We start from the raw sequence: 24288 nt of genomic DNA on the forward strand, positions 1-24288 counted from the left end.
GAGTGGGCCAAAATCCCTGCTGCAGTGTGTGCAAACCTGGTCAAGACCTACAGGAAACGTATGATCTCTGTAATTGCAAACAAAGGTTTCTGTACCAAATATCAAGTTCTGCTTTTCTGATGTATCAAATACTTATGTCATGCAATAAAATGCAAATTAATTACTTAAAAATCATACAATGTGATTTTCTGGATTTTTGTTACAAAAATTACAGACCTCTACATGCTTTGTAAGTAGGAAAACCTGCAAAATCGGCAGTGTATCAAATACTTGTTCTCCCCACTGTAGATGTCCTAACCGACTTGCCAAAACTATAGTTTGTTAACAAGAAATGTGTGGAGTGGTTGAAAAACGAGTTTGAATGACTCCAACCTAAGTGTATGTAAACTTCCGACTTCAACTGTATATACATGTAGGTAAAAAGCAACAATAAAATAACAATAGCGGTTATATACAGGGGGCACCGGTACCAAGCCAATGTGTGGGGATACAGGTTAGTCGAGGTAACTGAGGTAATATGTACATGTAGGTAGGGGTAAAGTGACTATGAATAGATCATAAACAGTTAGTAGCAGCAGCGTAAAAAAAGGGTGTCAATGCAAATAGTCCGGGTAGCCATTTGATGAACTGTTCAGCAGTCTTATGGCTTGGGGGTAGAAGCTGTTAATGAGCCTTTTGGACCTAGACTTGGTGCTCTGTCCCCCTTTTCCTGTAGTCCACAATCATCTCTTTTGTCTTGTTCACGTTGAGGGAGAGGTTGTCCTGGCACCACACTGCCAGGTGAAGGCATTTAGCTCGTTTGTGAAGGCATTTAGCTCGTCTGGTAGGCTCGCGTCACTGTGCAGCTCGCGGCTGGGTTTCCCTTTGTAATCCGTAATAGTTTGCAAGCCCTGCCACATCCGACGAGCGTCAGATCCGGTGTAGTAGGATTCAACCTTAGTCCTGTATTGATGCTTTGCCTGTTTGATGGTTCGTCGGAGGTCATAGTGGGATTAGTGTCCCTCTCCTTGAAAGCGGTAGCTCTAGCCTTTAGCTCAGTGCGGATGTTGCCTGTAATCCATGGCTTCCAGTTGGGATATGTAAGTACGGTCACTGTGGGGATGACGTCGTCGATGCACTTATTGATGAAGCCGGTGACTGTGGTATACTCCTCAATGCCATTGGATGAATCCTGGAACATATTCCAGTCTGTGCTAGCAAAACAGTCTTCAGACCACTTCCGTATTGAGCGAGTCACTGATAGTTCCTGCTTGAGTTTTTGCTTGTAAGCAGGAGTCAGGAGAAAATAATTATGGTCAGATTTTCGAAATGGAGGGCGAGGGAGAGTTTTGTATGCGTCTCTGTGTGTGGAGTAAAGGTGGTCTCAAGTTTTTTTTCCTGCATTGATTTGCGGTGGTAAATAGACAGCTATTAAAAATATATATGAAAACTCTCTTGGTAAATAATGTGGTCTACAGCTTATCATGAGGTACTCTACCTCAGGCAAGAAAAACCTTGAGACTTCCTTAATATTAGAGATCGCGCACTAGCTGTTGTTGACAAGATAGTAGGTTGCTGTTCTGTCTTGCCGATGCACGGAAAACCCAGCCAACTGTAAATTATCCATGTCCTTGTTCAGCCACGACTCGGTGAACCATAGGATATTACAGTTTTTAATGTCTCGTTGGTAGGATAGTCTCGAATGGAGCTCATCCTGTTTATTCTCCAGTGATTGTATGTTCGCCAATAGGACGGATGGTAAAGGCGGATTATCCACTCGCCGACTAATTCTCACCAATCACCCATATGTCGGCTTAATCGCAAATTACCTTTAAATGTTTACCAAATGTTTATGTTATGCTCTTCTCTTTTACTCCTTGTACCTTTAAATGGGTTTATATCTTGGGAGACTATTGATGGTTGGCATTATTTGAAAGTTAATATTTCCTAACATTATTGAGTTCAGATCAGTGCAGTAAGCATCCACTTGAGGGTGCTATTGGCCCGCATTTTCTAATTTGTAGCCTGCCATTCTAAAATCAAAGTTAGTTAAAAACATGACCTAATCATTTTATTTGCTTGAGAGATCTGTATGCTAACCTCCTCTCCCAAATTATTATTTGGTTTGAATGTGTTCTGGTTGAATATGAGTACATGTCTTCAACAATTTGTCCAATCATGGCATCTTGAAATAAAAGTGATTGTGCTGTCTTCTCATGGGATCGTTCAATTTCTGAAAAATGTCCATTCAATTAAGGTCTGAAATGTTACAGATTGCGCGATAGAAACGTAAAGATTGCGCGACACCTTGTACACTCAGTGTATATTCCTAATTTAATGGTTAACAAACTATCTAATATTGTTCATAAGTAGACGTCAAATGACCTATTACCTGAAAATTCTGGAATACAGTTAAAATGTGTAGTCAATGAGCAATTCAATCTTAAATAAGAATGTAATTAATTTATCTTTATTAATCTATTATAATTGTCCGTCAAAACAAATCAACAATAAAACCTTATATACAAATCGTAGCTAAGCTGACAGGCAGTGTAATAGGCACATGCTAGTCCAAAGACAACCATACCATTTTCATTACATACAGGCTATATAAACATTCATGGAGAAAGATGACAATTGTACACCTATCAATTTAAGAAACAGAAAAAGATTCAATCGCCAGACTAAGTACTCTATTCAATCTGTAAAGCTGAAGTGTTACATATTCTGCGATAGAAATGTAAAGGTAATTTCCGATTGAGCCGACACATCGTGAATGCAGTCTCCAAAAATGCAGGAACGTTGCCTTTACATTTCAGTCACGTTGTAAAGCTGAACTTCCGCAATGTGGATTGAATAGAGCCGTAAGTCCTCTCCATGACAAACTTACATGCTAAAAATACGTTTCACGAGGAATTGATATTTCTTAAGTTAAGTATATGATTTCCCTGTGCTTTGTCAAATGGTTGCTTTGTCTGTCTGTTTGTCTGTCTGTCTGTCTTTCTGAACCTCTTGGCTTAGCTGCAAATGGACATTGCAGAGTTGGCTTTTACAAATTTATACTTTATTTTCAAAGAATGGCATGGAATGGATAAGATAATTGAGTATTAATCTTTGGTATATTAGATAACATTAAACAGTCATCATCCAGAAGAGGTATGGCACCTTCGGTAGGGTTGGAAGTATTTTGTTTAGATTGACTGCATAAGTGTGTTTGTTGCAAATCAATAGAAGATTAAATTAAATTATTTAGGACACATATCATGGTTATGGTTAATCAAATGTTATGGTAATATAAGAAAATGGTTGCTATCTCCATCTTCATTTTTAGATAATTGTCGCTGGTAGGTTTTGCTCAAATCCTCTCCCATGTCTTTCTTTTAGGTCTCAGCTCATAATATTGTGATTGGACACTTGACTGATTTGTATCTTAATCTACAATATCAATTTGATTAGGTATAACTGAACTGACCAATAAATACTGTAGGTCACAAATTATAGGTAACAATATATATATATGTAACAATATATATATATATATATATATATATATATATATATATATATATATATATATATATTAGACTATTAATGAATCAATAACTTGCTGAATGAGACAGAGCTACTATTGGGGCCATAGTTATAATAGAAATGTACAATGTATCAAAAAAGCCATGTGAAAAGATCAAGTCAAGGTAGGATTTATCTTTAATAACTTGCTGGTAGTGTCCAATCCTCATTCATAATCCTTCTTCTAGAAGGTTTCTTATCTTAACAATTGCTTCTATCCCATTCCTAATAAGAAAAGTGAGCACACAACAAACAAATAAACAAAAATCATCTCCCATGTAAGGACTAAATGCACTTAGATCACCTAGGCCATGGATGGGCAACTTTGATGGGGGTGGGGGCCACAAAAAAACAGAACTCATTATGAGGGATGGCAGTTGCTCGCCGGTCACACCCACCACATTGTGAGCAAAACATATTAGCAGCCCCCCTCTTGACAGCGGAGAGACGATTTTTTAAAAGTTTTTAATTTTGTGCAATTCTACACATTCTGCCATGGGGCATAGAGAAAATGTTGCAGTTTTAAAGAAAGTTTGCTGCAATTCTACACATTTTGCCATGGGGCGGAGAGAAGATTTTGCAATATTGTAACACATTTCCTGCAATTCTACTCATTTTGCCATGGGCGGAGAGGAAAATTAGCTGTTTTACAGCAACATTTTTGTAATTCTACACATTTTGCCGTAGGCTGGAGAGAAATGTTTGCAGTATTTAATATGATATCTGACTGAGACTGACTAACAAAATCAATGGGGGCCCCCGGCCGGTAATTCAACCATGATTACTAGTTTAGATAGCTGATCGCTGGACTAATTTACCAATCTAAAACATTTTAGCTGATATGGGCTAATTGACATAACAAGAGAAAAACTGCTGATGCTGAGGCCACCAGTTGCCCATCCCTGACCAAGTCATTATTTTCAGTGCAACGCTCTAAAGTTCCAAAGTGGGATACCTTTCACATGTAAAAGTCCCTGTGTGAAAGGGTGAAAGCACATGTAATATTTCCAGTAACAATTGCGATTCCCTGCTGATACAAAGATTGGTCCCTTATTCTTTGCTTTTGTATGGTGGTGAATCGTCACCGCCCTCAACCCAATTGGTCCGTTGGACAGGAAGTGGCATCACCAGGCAGGAACTGGCTAAAGGCATGATGGGATGGTTATAGCGCCCACTAGAGGTAGTCCAGCTCCAGTGCATGACTTAGAGCCTCCAGGTCAGGCCGACACGACACTCTCCAGAAAGGCATGTTCTTCTGCAGGACACAAATAGACATGTTTAAAACATTGAACATTGACTAAACTAGCTACTGCAAGGTACAAAAGGACATGTTTAAAATGTGGAGCACTGGCTAAACTAGATACTGAAAGACACCAACAGAAATGTTTTAAATGCTGAACACTGGCTAAACTAGGTAGCTAATGTAACTAGATGAGCACTGGCTAAAATAGCTAGCTAATGTAACTAGCTGAACACTGACTAATGTAACTAGCTAGCTATTATTGTTCGGTTAACCACACTCAAGTTGCCTAAGCTTGGCGAGCTAATACAGTCTTAGGCCATGTTGGAGAGAGTTCAGTCAAACTAATACCAAACACAATTTCATCCTGCAGGATATAAACATTATTTTGTTTTTTCAAATAATAACAAGCAAACGCGTCAAATAATATGTATGGGTGCATATTCGATTTCATCTGACTTCCTGGCACTAGCATGAAAAATAAGGCAGGGGGTAATATCTTGTGTACCCCCACCCCTTTTCCTGGTTACATGTGAGTCTCACCTTCTTGGCTACAGACTCCTCCTCCACTCCGTCCCCTATGACCACGTACACTGCTCGCCGGCCGAACCTCTGGGCCACACGCTCAAAGCAGCTCTCTTTCCCTGGAAAATAAGAAAATAAGTGTTAAGTGTTTAAAAGTGTTAAAAGTAACAGTTAATAAATAAGTGTTAAAAATATGTAAGTGTTCAAATTGTTTACAAATTAAGCGTTAAAAGTGTTAAACGTAAGTGTTAACAAATAAGTGTTTAAATAACACTTTTAATAAAAATGTCACAAACGTAAACAAGGATTGCACAAAAACAAAGTCTGCTAGTACTGGCTTGTGCACAAATCGTAGTACACGACAGAAACTGTTACCCAACCACGGTGCGAAAACAATCAGCCCAACTGTAAATATAATATTCCTTCCGTGAGACGATGAGTTGCTCTTTTTAACTCTAACAAGTGTTCTACGCCATATTGAGTGCTGTGTGTTGCCTCACCTGTCTTGGTGGCACTGTAGATGTTCTCTATGGGGAACGCTGAGCCCAGTCCGTAGAGCAGGACCTTGGACAGGGCTGGGATCAGCTGGGTGGTGGTCACCAGCACATTCACACAGTTTGGTCTGGAAACAGAGAAATGTCAACACATGATGTCAATATGTGAGTCATGTTCAAACAAGTAAGAGAATTGCATTTTGTCAGTTTGAATGGGACAAAAAAAGAGTGACAACAAAGGAAAAAATACCAGCCAACGGGTATTCCAGCTCCCGATCTTAGTCTTGTCAATATTTCCTGGTTGTGAATATACCGTAGCTCTATAGCGCTCCAGGTTCAATTTCTATACTTTTTTATTATATTTATTAACCATGCAAAACATTAATGGTCAATACATTTGGAGTACTGTCCATTTCATTTTTATGGATTACCTACGCTAATATAACTTTACATTGTTTATTATTTTCTGAATAGTTCCACCATAGAGTAGCTAGGCAGTTGAGAAGGGGTGTGTCCTGACCTGGAGTTAATCAGGGCCAGGGCCTTGAGAGCCTGGGTCAGCCACAGATCTGTCAGGACCTCCATCTCCCTCCGCAGCTGCAGCCATTCCTCCCGCTTGGGACTGCCCACCAAACCTGACACAACCACAACCACAATCACACACAAACACATTATTCATCATAGATTGGTATACAAAAACAAAACACAAATTGATAGCTGAGCAGTATAAAAAGATGCAACGTTCGTTATTTATTATGATCATGATTATACAGAAAGGACAAATTAAATGTACATTGTGATTTGTATATCAGTTAACCGCTAGAGAATATTACACAAACACACACACACACACTTTCTAGCTCCTGTCAGAACCCACCTCCCACGTTGTTCTTGTAGGTGTTGTAGATCTCCTTTACTCTCCGGTAGCGGAAGGCTAGTTTCCTCATCCAGTCCACCCCACCATGGACACCTGAGCCCAGGCACAGAGTACCGGCACCCGCAGGGCTCTGAAACCCGTCTGTGCCAAAGTTATACATGCTGCAAGACAACAACCAGGAGAGAGCTAAACATGAGAGAGAGAGAAGCATGCCAATGGGCTAACGTCTAAACAATGTACACATTTAGTTGATGTTTGGTGGGATTTGACCAGTGCCTAAGACCAGAACCTGTAGATACATGGAGTAGGCCTAGTATAATATCATAACTGGAGTAGTGTAAAGAATAATGGATTAATGCATTATGCAAAAACAATTATCCAAAAGTTAAAGACCAATAATAAAAAGAAAGGTACCAACCATGAGCCTTTGGCCTTATAAGACCAATAGCTAACAGTATAATTGACACAATAAATAAAACAAATTAAATACACAATACATCAATATTATAAGTGTGTTATATCTAAGTGGGAGAACATGCAGTTTGCACATCCAATGAGGTTCATCAATATTTTTGTGTGGAAAAGAGCAACATGCCGAAAGCACTTAAAAACGGTAAGGAATGCACATAAGCATTTGAGCAACATCTTGCACTTTCTCAACTATTCCTTTGAAATCTATCCTAAAATTCTTCATCAATTTATGTAGTAAAATGTCTGGAACAAGGGAGACAGAGAGAATGACAGAGTACTATTCTGATTAGATGTTGAAGAATGATGATACTGTTATTATATTATTATATTGCCAAAGAGAGGGGGGAGAGAGAGCGAGAGACGCATACACATGCACGCATGTACGCACACAGACAAACACACACAAACAGAAAGGGACGGAGAGAGAGCGAGAAAGAGAGAGAGAGACAGCCCACTGGGCACCGATGTCAATTCAACGTCTATTCCACGTTGGTTCAACGTAATGTCATTGAAATGACGAGGAAACAACGTTGATTAAACCAGTGTGTGCCCAGTGGGAGACGTTTTCAAGAAAGAGAGCAGGACTTATTTTCAATATACCCCCCACCCCCTCTTTTACTAAACCCACTCAGTGCTGGTTTAACTGTGGGGCCGAGTTGAGTTCAAGAGGAAAAGCTGTACAGTACCTCAGGTCCTGCCCATTGTCGTCTGACGCCACGTCATCAATATGAACTTGGTCACATTCCTGGGAAAGAAAGTGGATATATTAGAGAGCGAGATCCGTTTCAGAGCTGTGCATGGGCAGGTTTCTTCTTAAGGGAGCCTCGGGGAGCGATAGAACAAAATAAAAAAATTTAACATTTAAAACAAAAGACAACAGGGAGGCGGAAATAGGCTGCTGGGACATCCAGGCGCCAGAAGAAAAAAAGAAACTTGGAATCTGGCGTACCAGCTCTACCTAACGCCACCACACTCCACTAATAAACCCCACTAAGTGACGCATTATCAACACCTTTTGCCAACTGCCAAAGAACCTTCAGATATATGCCCATTAAAAACAGGATCCACTGAACAGTATTTTGTGAAGTATTCATGTATTATTTTTAAAGTATTAGGTTTTCTGGACTTTTGATATATTGGTAGCTAGGTCTATAGTAGATATAAAGCAGGGTAGCGAACTACTGTGCAAAAAGTTGCTTCCTCAAACAAATCCTAAAAATGAATTTCCCATGATGCTACTATACAATACACGCACTATCCTCCCACCTCCTCCCCACCAAATCCCTCTGAATCTAACTTCTGATCTGCTATTCTCATTTCTTCCCTTCTTTTATCCCCTGACACCTACTTCAGTAACTACTGACTTATCTCTTCTCTCACACAGCTACACCGGACTGACAGGCCGCACTATCGCCTTTCAACTGGCCTGAGACACAGGAAGACGCTAACTCATCACACTCTTACATATCAGCATCCCTCATTCCCCCAATGCTCCCCAATGCTCCACTAACGCTTTCCCAATGCTGCGACCCAGCTCCCACAGACACAGAGGGAATCGATAACACGACCCACAGAACCCAATAGGCTAAACTAGGGTTTTATTAGGCAGCTCCAGACCCCACAGCAGTCATTTCAACACCTCTCCAACTAAAGTGATTTAATTACATGAATTGGCATGCAAGGACATGTACATATCTGCCTTGTTTCGATGATGGCTATAGAGCTACATGTGCAAAATTAACAGTGACATATGGCAGATTTGAGGCTATTCTCATAGCACAAGACCACCACATTGTTGGAGCTACTTAAATTAGCCTCCATTTCTTCTAAAAGCATGTTTCTCCATAACCTTGGTATCGTAGAGCTTTTCCTAGCTTGTATCTCTTCATCGCCTACAGGTTACTCAGCCTGTGGCATCTATTAGCGCTCTATTAGCTGCTGACAAACCCGAGGGAAAATTCCTTCATAAATCAACCACATCATATGACTAACAAAGATGGCCCCCACTATAGGCCTACTGTATGCATGTGGAACTAACAACAGGCTGACAAAAAGAAGGAACTTAAAAAGCGGGTTTGAAAACAGCTTTTTCTGCCTTCCTCCCCTCAGCTGTTCCTCCTCCCCACAATTAATTTCCCTTTCAGAGACAGACACACACCTATAATTAACAACTCACAGTGTTCCTTCTCACCACAAAACAAAGTTAAGCCTGATCTTTTTCAGAACAAGGCCGTGGAATGCACAGAGAAAAGCCTACCTGTTGTTCATGCTGTTAAAAATACTCAAGTTTAACCCTAGCCCATTTAAACAATTAGGCTTTCAACTCAAATCTTTTGAGAATATGACAGAGTAACCCTAACAATATGAAAGGGAATATTTATAGAACGTGATGTAATATTGTCATGAGGGATGTCACATAACTCCAGGGAAAACTCCTGGCCCTACTGATAGTATCAAATGAGGATGATGGATGATGTTTGACGGATAATGGAAAATAAACAAGAGTATAGATGATGGATATAAGTGATGTTATGGATGATGCATTATAAACAAGAGGATGGATGATGTATGTATGATTGATGATGGATAATAAGCACAAATATGGATGATACATTATAAACACAAGTGTGAATGTTAGATGATGCATGATGGATAATATGCAACAGTATGGATAACGGAGGATGGATAATGAGTGAAGGAATGGATAAAATATTATCTAATCCATTAGGTAAATAAGTCTCACCTCCAGGTCGTTGAAAAATAGCCGTGAGTCGGCCAAGTTGAAGATCATCTCTTCCATCCACAGCCCCAGCGACACTGCCTTGGATGAGTCCTGACAGGAGACACAAAGACATTACAAAGGTCAATACAGGGGATGTACTCTCATTACACTACTTCCACACTTAGTTTTTACCTTCTCTCCCATTGACATCAATGCATAACTTTAGACTAAAGTGGAAGTTAGGTTTCACCCCTTCATGAACCACTTGTTTACATGTGTTTAAGAGGACATACTCTCATAACATTACTTCCATAGGTAATTGTTCATCTCAAGAAAGAAAAAAGGTTATCTCTCTTGATGTTATTGGGTATAAAACAGTGGAGGCTCCTCAGAGGAGGAAAGGGAGGACCATCCTCCTCAGTGATTTTTCAGAAAAATATATATTTTTAAACATTTAAGTTATCCTTTTTTGATAAAACTACACTAAATATAATCACGTCACCAAGTAATTGATTAAAACATACTATTTTGCAATGAAGGTCTACAGTAGCCTCAACAGCACTCTATAGATTAGCACCATGGTGTAGCCGGAGGACAGCTAGCTTCCGTCCTCCTCTGGGTACACTGACTTCAATACAAAACCTAGGAGGCTCATGGTTCTCACCCCCTTCCATAGACTTACACAGTAATTATGACAACTTCCGGAGGACGTCCTCCAACCTATCAGAGCTCTTGCAGCTTGAACTGACATGTTGTCCACCCAATCAAAGGATCAGAGAATGAATCTAGTACTGAAAGCATAAGATACAGCTAGCTAGCACTGCCGTGCATAAAATGTGGTGAGTAGTTGACTCAAAGAGAGAGAAAGACAATAGTTGAACAGTTTTGAACAGACTAATTTCTTCCAAAATGAAGGAGAATCAAGAGAGATTTCATGATTTTCATGACTTAGCTACCAAATGCAGCTAGCTAGTTTAGCCTACTCAAACACCCTGCTCAAACAGAGGGATGCTATGTTAGCTAGCTGGCTATGACTATCTAACACAACACTGGAACTCTTCCAAGTCAAGGTAAGCTTTTGGTTTTACTAATTTATTGCCACCGGGGCCCGCCGGTGTAAGAGCTAAACTGCTTACTGACTGTAACATTACAGCATGATTGTAGCAGGTTTACTAATGCGCTAGTTCTATTAGCTATGTTGACTATGACGTTACTTTAGCTAATATGGTGACGACGATGTAGGCTGTGTGTAGTAGTTATGGTTTGGCTTGGAAAGTTTTTTTCGCCTGGTCACATACAGTTGATGTGTTGTGCATTGAGGTCCACAAGCGACGAAGGGAAAAGGTGAGAGGAGAGCGCATAGATGCGAGAAGGAATACAACGTGGCTGTTATGAAAGTGAACTGTGTTTATGCGTGATCAGGGGTTTATTAATTCTGCCTATTCTGTTGAAAAACGTTTCTTTAAACGGGACAAAACGGGGATAAACATACCTGAATATGTCCAATAGATACTCTCGTTTGCAACTGTTGGACTAATGATTACACTCTCGTTTGCAGCTGTTGGACTAATGATTACACCCTATATCAGCTAGATGCAAGCAAGAGTGTGCAAGGCGGTATTGAATGTGTCACACCAGATGCCGTTCCAAACTCCAACCCCCCTAACAGTAATTTTTTCTCCCTGTCCAAACAGCCTTCTAAAGACACTGGCAGCCCTTCTCTTAGATTGACAGGACAGGTTCTATCACCTGAGCAGGAAGTCTGATTACCTTTCTGTCAATCATTCTTTCCACCAAACTGCACCCTGCTCTTTCTTTCTTTCTCTTTCTGTCTCTTTCTATCTGTATCGCTCTCTTTCTGTCACACACACACAACACACACTCGCACATGTACAAACGCACGAGCACACACACACACGCACACAAGCACACACACAGTTATTGAAGAATTCAGGAATGAAGAAGAGACACTTTTCTAATAATGGGAGAATTACAAATCTTCCGCAGACAACAGAGAAACCACAGTCTGTAAGAAAACAGTCCAGTGCATTGTTGTTGTGGGGAGTGGCTGGGCACCAGCAGGGCAGGTGGCTGTGTGCTGTACTGTAATGACAATGTGGCTGTAGTGGTGGTTCTACAACTTGGCAGTGTGTCAAAAATGGAGTAGTGAGGCGTCAGCCAAAGGTGAGTGTTAGATTTTTTGAAAAATGACAGCCTTCCTCCCACCTCCAATTGATCCACAGCAAAGTGGATTTGGTGAATGAGGAAGGGGGGCAGAAAGAGAGTGTTGGGATGAGGAGAGGGAGGGGGTGGAGGAGAGGGAGGGGGTGTTTAGTTTAAATAGAGATAATTATCCGTAATCACACTCTCTGCTAAGCACAAGTCTTCTTCAATGCGGAGGGAGGTAGTAATAAAAATGAAAGAGGTTCAGCTTACTCTTCCTGCTAATCACAGGCAGGAATTTGCAGAGAACAAGAAAACATCAGAAAGCACAGAAAGGACTTTTGTATTCAAATCGTTCACGCAGAGAGGAAATTCACATGCTGAGACAGAGAGAGAGAGAGAGAGAGAGAGAGAGAGAGAGAGAGAGAGATAGAGAGAGACGGCGCGGCCACTGTAGCCTACGTATGATAAATAAGATGCCGTTGGACCAATAATGTAGGGAATAAAATCCTCATGTGCTTAGAGTTCACCTCGGTTTTTCAAAGGCAGTGAAAACCACAGTCTTTCATCACGACCATTTGTTTTCTACCCCTTCCTGGGTCCAGGCTTGCCTTGTTCGCCTTAACACAGGCCAAACACTTGTTTACCTCAATTAGTTTGGTCATGACACAATGACTGTCATACAGAAGGAGTTACAATATAGTCTGTCTGGACTAGACACGCCATACATTGTTTTTAAAGAAAAGTTGGGGTCTTGTTTCTTTCATATAGGGAAACCTAAGCTAACATAAACATTGGTCGTTGCCTAACAGTGAGCCATATCAAACATATCAAACTCACTCCTGTCTAATTGAAAACCAATTCCTGGCTCGTAAATAATCCCACTAGGCCTTTGGTCAGAATCATTTTGGGGGATTTGAGGATTCCACCCCCCTACCCAAAACCTTTTTTTTTCCTGGCATGTCTAAGTTTTGATGTCAGAGCATGTCGGATTGAAGTTTGCCGTTTCAGCGGGGAAGCTGGGTGGGTGGAATCAGGAATTTGGCACATCAGTCAAATGTCAACGCTTCCACCCTCTGCTTTCTCCCCGACGATATGTTGAAAAAGAAACAACGGAGTGCCGAAATGGTGGAGCGCTTTAGGTCTAATACTCTCTCTCTCCGACTCCACGTTTACATCGCATCAAACCGCAGAGGGACCGTGAGAATTCAAAACACAGTTGTGGCCAAAAAAAAGAAACATGACTATTGTTCCCCTCATCAGCTGCCTGTCTATTATGTAAAGGTTATTCAGCTGTCAATCAAACAGTGGGATGTGGGTTGGCCAAACAAGTCCACTGGATTATATAAAGAGACAAGAGGGCACAGAAGGAAAACACCAAGTGTGTGAAAAGTCAAGGAAAGAGCAAAGGACAAAAACACTTCTTAAAAAGTTAGGCTTTAAGGAGTGAATCTTTAAGAACTTCCACTTAAGTAGAATATTCATTTTGTCCCATTGACATCAATGCGCAAAATTCCACTGGATGTTAGGATTCACCCCTAACTGATATTGCATAGTTTATATCATCAAGGATTAGGGTTGCAAAGGGAGACAATATTACTGGAAACTTTTTAAGTTTACCAGTAAACTACCAGAATATTTTATCAGATGATAAAAAAGTGGCCTTTTTGGGTACTTCAGATTATCACAGGTGTCTGTAATTATCTCTGTGCGGCCTTATTACCTCCCGAGTGGCGCAGCGCTCTAGGGCACTGCATCGCAGTGTTGCGGCGTCACTACAGCCTGGGGTTCAATGACCAGGAGTCCCATAGGGCGGGCGCACAATTGGCCCAGAGGACGCATGACTCGACCTTCGCCTCTCCCGAGCCCGTTGGGGAGTTGCAGTGATGAGACAAGATCGTAATTGAATCGCAATTGAATATCACAAAAAAGGGGGTAAAAAAAAACAAAACAAAAAAAAAACATATGTATAAAATAAGAATATATAAAAAAAAAAATAGAATGACAAAGATGTAAATCATTATCCAAAATATAACCAATCAATTTAGTGAATAGCATTGGAGTTTAATATTAGGATTTCAGCATGAAATATAAATTTAAATACATTACACACTATTATACTATGTCAATATGTCTTTGTTGTAAATGTTTTGGCGCCAAACTGGTGGCAGCTGTGAAAAAAGCAAATAGTTGGAAGAGTTGCAGAGTTAATTGAAAATAATGCCAATGTTGATTAGATGCTTTTTAGGCTATTTTCTCTTAAACCATATGGTCTTCCCACTAGAAACACATGGACAATATGGACACAGATATAAAAATGTTATACTATATATAAATACATTTTATTCAAGTATAAATTACTAAATTTCCATAGATTGCCATAGATTACCTGTTAATCACCAAAATTACTGAAGATTCCGCTAACTTTGTTAAATTACCTGTAGCTTTGCAACCCTATCAGGGATTAGTTTATATAAGCCGGGTTACTTAATTTGAGAAGTGATATGGAGAGAGTATTTTAAGTCATATAAGTCGATTTTTTATACCTTGCCAAATCGTGTGGAGAAGCTCCCTGTGAGCAAAGAGTGGAAAATGATGATGGTCTCATCAAGGTCCCACACAAACACACGCTGGAAAATAAGACAAAGACATACACATATTTAGCCAAATAGCAAAATAACACAATATCTCAATTGAAGAGAAAATGACAGTGCGGGCTACACATACAAACTGATCAATCAGTAGAAACATTCGTTGGAAAATGTTTTTGTAATACTGATGACATGAATGACTGAGGTCTGTAAATGACACTACTGATGATTTCTTTACAGTTATGAAAGTGCAACTTCACTTTAAACAATCTGTCCAGTAACCTTTGTTCTTCCTGTTTAATAACAGTCTGTGGTCTGTTGTGTGCCTATATGTCTATACTGTCTGTGGTCATATTGTAGGTCAGTGTCTCAATGGCTACCATTGACGGGATGTGTGTGTGTGTGTGTGCATGTGTGTGTGTGTGTGTGTGTGTGTTTGTGACTTCCATGGACTGTAACATTACCTCTATATCTGAGTCCAGGGGGGGCTGTGGGTCACTGACTCTTTTCCTGCCCCTCAGTTTCCCGTCTGAGCTCCGTCTGGCTGGCACCCCCTCCGGCTCTTTCCCTGGGGTGGGGGGGCTAGGGGGCGGATGGTACTCTCCTGGAACACACACACACACATCCCGTCAATGAAAATGTCTAAAACAGCAAAGAACACGACAGAAAGATAAATACAATGTTAAGAGGATAATAAATCATTCTCCAATAAAGGGAAGAGGCAGGCCAACCATCTGTACCTGTGTGGGACTCAGGGCTGTGATTGGGCACCACAGCGGGGTGTTCTGGATGCTGATAGGGTATGGGCGTGGTGATGGCGCTAGGGCTGATGTTGCTGCTTGCGAGGTACGGGCTGTTGTAGTGTGTGTTGTAGTATGGCGAGTACTGGCTTTGGCTGTAGCTGGAGTACGCTGAGAAGTCCTGACAGAGGGAATAGGATCAATATTATATCATAAGATATATGAGTGGAAAATAAACCGAATATTACAAATGATCACATATTGGGCTTCACCCTTTCTTCACAGTTTATTTAAAAAAAATGTTTTTACAATGTCATGAAGGAGGCTATTGCTGAAGGCAAATGAGTGGCACATTCAATTGTAAGTTGCAGTATTCCAAACCCATTTAATGCCATCCCAGCAATTTTGACACTTTTTGCAATGCGAGAGCTGTTTTCATTTGTATAAAATATGTTGTCCATAATGGTGTGTTACATCCTGTGCTGACCTGTTGTGTGGGGTTGAATGGAGTTGAGCCTGTGATGGGGTTGGCTCCCTGGAAAATCCCAGAAGAAATACTGCTACCTGGAAAACAACATTAAACCAACGTTAAAAACAGACTCACATTGACTGACATTTACAGAAGTTGGACTTGCATTGAAAGCTCCATTGAAAACATATTTTCATTGGTATTGTAATCCTTGAAAGACATTTCTATAATGAATGGGAAAAAAACAGGCAAATTCAAAAATGCAAGGCAGTTAAACGTAACTCAACAGAAATTGCACACCCATCGTACAAGTATATCAGTCAATTACCCCTCATTATAGGGCATAACTATGCATTTGTAACTATGTGTACTAAGTGGATCGTGAGACAGCATTAGCCCTAGAGTTGCAAAATTCTGGTAACCTTCTGGTAAAATTCCCAGGTTTTCCAGAAATCCTAGTTGGAAGATTTGCAGAATAAGAACGGAATAAGTGGGAAACAACACTGTGTCATCGACTCGACACTAACCACAGAAGTAGCTTCACAACATGGCCTCAAAACATTGACTTGCCTCAACCCCTCCAGGGAGTATGGCGCTTGATTTATGAGTCCCAACAACAACAATGCAGTTGGGGGAAGCCTGGTGTGCTTGCTAGCTACTCCATCAGTGTTATCAACTCTGCTGAAGGAATGCCTTCCTCCGGGCTCTTTACCCCAGCCACACTCGTTTGTTACCCCTCAACATCCCTCCTTCCCTCCATCCCACCACCCCAAGACCTAACCATAGATTAATGACTACGCAGAACCAGCCGGGAGTCTCCCAGGACAACAAAACATAGTCTTCAAAGCAACAACACAAAGAAACTAGAAGGTCTCCAAATAAACAGTGTAGTTTCTGGTTCTGATTTGGTTTGTCCTTTGTAGTGTGTGTATGTGTGTGTGTGTGTGTGTGTGTGTGTGTGTGTGTGTGTGTGTGTGTGTGTGTGTGTGTGTGTGTGTGTGTGTGTGTGTGTGTGTGTGTGTGTGTGTGTGTGTGTGTGTGTGTGCGTGCGTGCGTGCGTGCGTGCGTGCGTGCGTGCGTGCGTGTATGTGTATGTGTATGTGTATGTGTCTGGGAGGAAAGGTCTGGTGGTCTTGTACATGGAGTTGCCATGGGAGTTTGTTTCAAGCCACTCTAGGTTTTGTTTACCTGTATTGTAACACATGAAAGAAAGCAGAGTCGTCCCATGCATTCCATTGAAAACTCATCAACTGTCATGGTTTCAGACAGTTAGAATACCAGTATTTCAGTCTTACTTTCTGACAACAACGGTAGCTGGCTGAAGTTGGAACAGACTGACATTTCGTCCAAGCTTAGACAAATGAATCTACTACAAAATACAGACCAAGACACATATAAATATAACAAATATACAAAACTCTCTTTGAAGATCAACGTGGATTCTATAAACCTGCTTTGCTATAGGGCCATATTCTCATCTCTCAAGTTTTCATTACATTTACATTTACATTTACGTCATTTAGCAGACGCTCTTATCCAGAGCGACTTACAAATTGGTGCATTCACCCTATATCATGTGTGTTCATCTTGTGTTCATCTTGCGTCTCCTCTTTTGGGTCGTATTCATTAGGATCAAACAGAAGAAAACGGAACTTGTCCAATAAGAAACGCTCATTTCCGTTTTCCATTGCTACTCATGAACACGACTCTGTTAACAGTGGCCCTACATTTCACTGTCAGTAAGTCCATGCAGTTCCTCCATTAGCCTCCCCTCCCAGCACCACAACATGCAACTTAACCTCTAGCCTCTAACAGAGCAAGGTCAATTTCACGCTGCTTTGAAAGCCATCAAGTCCTACTGAGCCAAGCATGCTTTGGGTGCCGAAGAACTGGGGAATGTGTGGAGCACAGACACACACACGGAACACACGGACGCACACATGCAGACACACACACACACAAATACACACGCACCCGACACACACACACACTTTCTTTCACTCTCTCTCTTACACACAAACACACACACACACACATAAGAGCGTGCTGGTCCGGGCCGGGCCGTGTGGTGTGGGTGTGTGAGGAGGAAGGGGGCCTGACCCCCAGAGAGGAGAGAGAGAGAAGGTTGAGAGAGATGGCTGACGCCAGGCACCCAGACCGCAGCTAATGGAGAACAGGTGTGGAGGAGGACAGACGGGCACTGCTACGGACACCCACCTGGAAACGCCAGGACCCCACTCACTGGGCTCGTAGTCAGAGGGGCAGATCATTACGGAGAGATCAGAGAGAAAGAAAGAGAGAGGGAGGGAGGTAGGAGAAAGGACTGGCCATAGAAAAAAGGATAGATCTCAGCAAAAGAGATAGAGGGAAAGGGAGTGCGTGTGTGAGAGTGAGAGAGAGAGACAGAGAGAGAGAGAGAAATGGAGGTAGAGAGACAGACTCACAGTAAGGAGGGTAGGATGGCTAGCCATCTGTAAAGCAGAGAAGAGATCAGAGAGAAATGCACAACGAGAGGTGGAGTACTGACCGTGTATGTGTGTGTATTTGGGTGTTTGTGTGCCAGCATGTGTGCATGCATCCGTGTGCATGCAATCCTCTGTGTGTGCGTCTGTATGCATCAAGATCTCATAGTTTCCATTTGAAACTTGAAGTATGAATGTCTATTTTTGACCCATTCATTCTGCGTGGTTACAGGGTTAAAACAGAAACAATTCAAAGGTCAACAGTTTAGGGATTAATTCAGAGTGGTTAAGGTTAGGGCTATGGTTTAGGGAGGCTCTGCAAACCATCCGACCTCATACCATCAAGTATCATCGAGTATTCTCATGGCTTGCTAGAGCCTAAAGGACTCTCAGACCATGATAAACAAGATTCTCTGGTCTAATGAAACCAAGATTGAACTGGGAGAGTAGTCAGGATCGAGGGAAAGGTGAACGGAGCAAAGTACAGAGAGATCCTTGATGAAAACCTGCTCCAGAGCGCTCAGGACCTCAGACTGGAGCGAAAGTTCACCTTCCAACAGGACAACGACCCTAAGCACACAGCCAAGACAATGCAGGAGTGGCTTCGGGACAAGTCTCTGAATGTCCTTGAGTTGCCCAGCCAGAGCCCGGACTTGAACCCGATCTAGCATCTCTGAAGATACCTGAAAATTGCTGTGCAGCGACGCTCCCCATTCTTACCTGACAGAGCTTGAGAGAATCTGCAGAGAAGAATAGGAGAAACTCCCCAAATACAGGTGTGCCAAACTTGTAGCGTCATACCCAAGAAGACTGTAGCTCAATTGGTAGAGCATGGCGCTTGTAACGCCGGGGTAGTGGGTTCGATCCCCGGGACCACCCATACGTAAAAATGTATGCACACATGACTGTAAGTCGCTTTGGATAAAAGCGTCTGCTAAATGGCCTATTATATTATAAGACTCGTGGCTGTAATCGCTGCCAAAGGTGCTTCAACAAAGTACTGAGTAAAGGGTCTGAATACTTATGTAAATGTCATATTTCTGTTTTTTTTTAAACATACATTTGCAAAAAAAAATACAAACTTGTTTTTGCTTTGTCATTATGGGGTATTGTGTGTAGATTGATGAGGGAAAAATAACAATTTAATCCATTTTAGAATAAGGCTGTAACGTAACAAAATGTGGAAAAAGTCAAGGGGTCTGACGGCTTTCCGAATACACTGCTCATTCCCATCCCCCATATCGCAATTTGTGCCACCCATAAGTGAGAAACCTACATGCCAAGTATAGACTGTATATTGTGTTCCCTACAGGTTATAGAAAAGATCAGAAGGTCCCCAGTCCTACCTACCTACCTACCTACCTACCTACCTACCTACCTACCTACCTACCTACCTACCTACCTACCTACCTACCTACCTACCTACCTACCTACCTACCTACAGGTTATGGAACATTTGCTCTATCAGTATTTCTCCAGTAGGTTTCCTGAAGGAGAAAGCCTCCACTTCGATGTCAAATAAAATAAAACCAGAACACTACAGTAAAGTCTGCAAAAACACTTCAGTGAATACTATAGTATTTATACCATAGTATACTATAGTATTTCTTTATGTGGGCATATAGTAAGCATAAACACTTATTGAAGCCATGCAAGTAGCCTAAAGGATGTTTTCTATTGGGGACTTTATGTTGAGGACATACGGTAGGCTGCTAGTGTTGTGATGACTGGTCTAATGTAACCTATGAATGAAGCCAGAGAGTTTATATGTCACACATGCATATTTTATATTTTTGCATCTCAACTCATTTGCTCCTCTCTTTCTCGGCATATCCTCTCACCAGTTGTGATATGTTCAAGGGATTCTTGGGGAGGGTAGGCTATGGCCATCCTTTTTTAGCGCTGATCTGATGTTTCCTGTAGGCCTACTTCTGTTTGCAATGGCATGGTAGGAGAGCCTGTAGGATGCAGCGAGTAAATACGGTAGGCTACAACAGCACACACCCTCCCACTGAGCGTTGATCATGCAGATAGCAAAGCAGAGAAGGCCGTAGAGAAGTCAAATTTAGACATTGCATATCATTTAACAGTTCCATTTCCCAGGCTGTTCATATTACTGGTTTCTCCCCATTATTTATCTCGGAAAACAAGAATGGGTTTGGGCAGGATATCCCGGTAAATCTCGGTAATCCGGTTCCCGATATTTAGCCCTAGTATGTGTGTGTGACTGACCGTGTGTGGGGTAGCTGTAGAGGCCCTGGCTGGGGGGAGTACTGCTGAAGTTGGAGTAGCTCAGCAGACTGTTCTGTCCTGCAGAGTCTTCTGTCTTAATGTCTGTAGATGAAAGGACATAAGGAGATAAATGATCCACACTGGATTCAGTTACTGAAACTGGTTACACTGTATTTTACAGAGGGGCATGCTGTAAAACTGGGTGTGTTGTAAATTGCGGGCCGCATTAAATCGGCTTGCGAGCCGCATTTGGCCTGCGGGCCTGTAGTTTGAGACCCTGGTGTATATGGATGTGGAGTTGTCTTAGATGCCATACTTTCCAGACAACTTTTAAACAGTCATATCCCCCCCTCTTCACCCCCCATATTGAATTATATGACGGTACTTACTGTATGAGGGCATGCTGTAGCCCTGGGTGTGGTATGTGTACGGTGTGTAGGGTCCCGCAGGCTGGAGGGCAGGGCTGTACTGGGTCTGTCCATACGCCGCCATGACAGCTCAGGTCAGCTGATCTGGAAGGAGGAATTAAAGACTGGTAAGTTGCTAAGCAACATGGGGACTATATGTATTGTCCAAATTGCCATGTTGGCTGCTTAGCCTATGCTATGCTGTGCTATGCTAAGCTATGACTAAGAATTGTCACACGTCAGATGGCGTCACTCCTCCAGGACGCTCATCCCTCAACCGATCTGTGTTGTAGGACCTGGAACTCATATTGACATTTTAATATTGACCAACTGCCATTCAAAAAAGTAAAACATAGTTCCAAATTTCACAATACTACTGCACTCTCTTATGACTCTCCATGAAATAGAAAAAATAACTAGCAAGCTAAATTATTACAAACGCTGTGGCAGTGAATTAATAGTTTGCATTTGAAAATAAAAACAAACCGGTGGCGATCTGCTGCACAAATGCTGTGCAAGGACGTTGGTCGTCAGTGCAGTGACTTGATCAGCTGTGTAGCTAACTGTTGTAGCTAGCTACTTTACTGACATAGTTAGCTAGCTAGTTAGCTAGCTCTTCCTTCACTGACATAAAAAGCTTGCTTAGCCTGTTTAAATTACCCTGAAGTTGTAGACATGTAGCCCCACAATTAAGAGGGACTGACTGTTATCAGAAATCAGTCCATAGATGAGCATGTTTCTCCACGATCGTATCATTGGGTCAGCTGAGCACAGTCAACAGCTGACTCGGGAGGCTACTGCAATGACTCGTGGCAGAAGAACAGCTGCCTCATGAAAACTCATAATATTGTAAGCATTAGCACTACTAGCTACAATAGCTTGCTAGCTAGCTTTTGTTGGAAGATTCAACATTGTGTGTGCAGCACTAAGTAGGTAGCTGGTTGGTTAGCAGCATCGTTTCAGTCAAAGATGATTTAAGTGACTGGCTCAGCTAAAGTTTGGACAAATTATGCTAGCTTTCGTGCCATAGTCAAACTTCAGAAATACTGCTCATTGAAGCACAATCATCCTTAGCTATATGTAAAATGGAGCGACTAAGACTTCCTCAACAAAAAAACATCAACATTATTGACATATTTATTGTTTTAGCTTAGATTAATTCAGACAGATTTGAGGCAGAAACGGGGTTCAGCAGATGATGTCCCCTTGGTAATATTTTCAAATGTTAGACAGCACATTGTAGCAGAACTACTTTTGAGCTATCCTATTACCCTTTGCGAGATACAAGACAGATCAGTGCAGGCGAAATCAACGTGCTATCTGACATAAAACAATGATGACTAAAATCTCAACAACACTCACTTGCAGATGAAGGAAGAGTCTGATATGGAGTCTTAGTGGCCCTAGAGGGGAAAACACAAGAAAGAAACAGAGAAACATATAAATACCAATAAAAAATAATATTAATTGAGTAATGAAAAGGGCAATAAATAACTTCAGATATGATTTCACAGTGATAAAAGGCTTTATACGATTCCAATTTCAACACTTAACCATAATGCCATTGAATGACATTTGATAAAACTAGTCTGATTCCACTGGGTAAGTTTCGTAAAAGCTGCTGAAAATACAGTGTCTTCAGAAAGTATTCACACCCCTTGACTTTTTCCAAATTTTGTTTTGTTACAGCCTTAATAAAAATTAAAAAATTAATTCAGATGTTGTGTCACTGGCCTACACACAATACCCCACAATGTCAAAGTGGAATTATGTTTTTAGAATGTTTTACTAATTAATAAAAAATAAAAAGATGAAATGTCTTGAGTCAATAAGTATTCAACCCCTTTGTTATGGCAAGCCTAAATAAGTTCAAGAGTAAATGAAAATGTGCTTAACAAGTCACACCCCTGAGTCAATACAGTGCATTGCAAAAGTATTCATCCCCCTTGGCATTTTTCCTATTTTGTTGCATTACAACCTGTAATTTAAATGGATTTTTATTTGGATTTCATGTAATGGACATACACAAAATAGTCCAAATTGGTGAAGTGAAATGAAAAAAATTACTTATTTCAAAATATTCTACAAAATAAATAATGGAAAAGTGGTGCGTGCACATGTATTCACCCCCTTTGCTATGAAGCCCCTAAATAAGATCTGGTGCAACCAATTACCTTCAGAAGTCACATAATTAGTTAAATAAAGTCCACCTGTGTGCAATCTAAGTGTCACATGATCTGTCACATGATCTCAGTATATATACACCTGTTCTGAAAGGCCCCAGAGTCTGCAACACCACTAAGCAAGGGGCACCATGAAGAACAAGGACCTCTCCAAACAGGTCAGGGATAAAGTTGAACATCCCACGGAGCACCATTAAATCCATTATTAACAAATTTAAAGAATATGGCACCACAACAAACCTGCCAAGAGAGGGCCGCCCACCAAAACTCACAGACCAGGCAAGGAGGAGATTAATCAGCGAGGCAACAAAAATACCAAAGATAACCCTGAAGGAGCTGCAAAGCTCCACAGCGGAGATTGGAGTATCTGTCCATAGGACCACTTTAAGCCGTACACTCCACAGAGCTGGGCTTTACGGAAGAGTGGCCAGAAAAAAGCCATTGCTTAAAGAAAAAAATAAGCTAACACGTTTGGTGTTTGCCTAAAGCCATGTGGTAGACTCCCCAAACATATGGAAGAAGGTACTCTGGTCAGATGAGACTGAAATTGAGCTTTTTGGCCATCAAGGAAAACGCTATGTCTGGCGGAAACCCAACACCTCTCATCATCCCGAGAATACCATCCTCGTGATGTTTTTCATCGGCAGGGACTGGGAAACTGGTCAGAATTGAAGGAATGATGGATGGGGCTAAATACAGGGAAATTCTTGAGGGAAACCTGTTTCAGTCTTCCAGAGATTTGAGACTGGGACGGAGGTTCACCGTCCAGCAGGACAATGACCCTAAGCATACTGCTAAAGCAACACTTGAGTGGTTTAAGGGGAAACATTTAAATGTCTTCAAATGGCCCAGTCAAAGCCCAGACCTCAATCCAATTGAGAATCTGTGGTATGACTTAAAGATTGCTGTACACCAGCGGAACCCATCCAACTTGAAGGAGCTGGAGCAGTTTTACCTTGAAGAATGGGCAAAAATCCCAGTGGCTAGATGTGCCAAGCTTATAGAGACATACCCCAAGAGACTTGCAGCTGTAATTGCAGCAAAAGGTGGCTCTACAAAGTATTGACTTTGGGGGAGTGAATAGTTATGCACGCTCAAGTTTTCTGGTTTCACAATAAAAAATATTTTGCATCTTCAAAGTGGTAGGCATGTTGTGTAAATCA

The 24288-nt window shown here is 41.4% G+C and overlaps 1 protein-coding gene across 1 annotated transcript; it reads right to left on the reverse strand.

The window, feature by feature from the left end:
• Positions 1 to 3671: 3671 nt before the first annotated feature.
• Positions 3672 to 21027, reverse strand: LOC311138696 (protein phosphatase EYA2-like; the record flags this gene model as incomplete). Its single annotated transcript, XM_084173483.1, has 13 exons — positions 3672 to 4804; positions 5333 to 5433; positions 5815 to 5936; positions 6329 to 6443; positions 6686 to 6846; positions 7843 to 7901; positions 9900 to 9989; positions 14588 to 14671; positions 15097 to 15236; positions 15373 to 15553; positions 15860 to 15932; positions 20532 to 20637; positions 20925 to 21027. 13 exons carry the CDS (start codon positions 21025 to 21027, stop codon positions 4724 to 4726), a joined length of 1416 nt encoding a protein of 471 aa, XP_084029609.1. The 3' UTR covers positions 3672 to 4723.
• Positions 21028 to 24288: the final 3261 nt, after the last annotated feature.

The sequence above is a fragment of the Coregonus lavaretus genome (assembly GCF_964263955.1).
Source record: "Coregonus lavaretus genome assembly, chromosome: 12".
NCBI lineage: Eukaryota > Metazoa > Chordata > Actinopteri > Salmoniformes > Salmonidae > Coregonus > Coregonus lavaretus.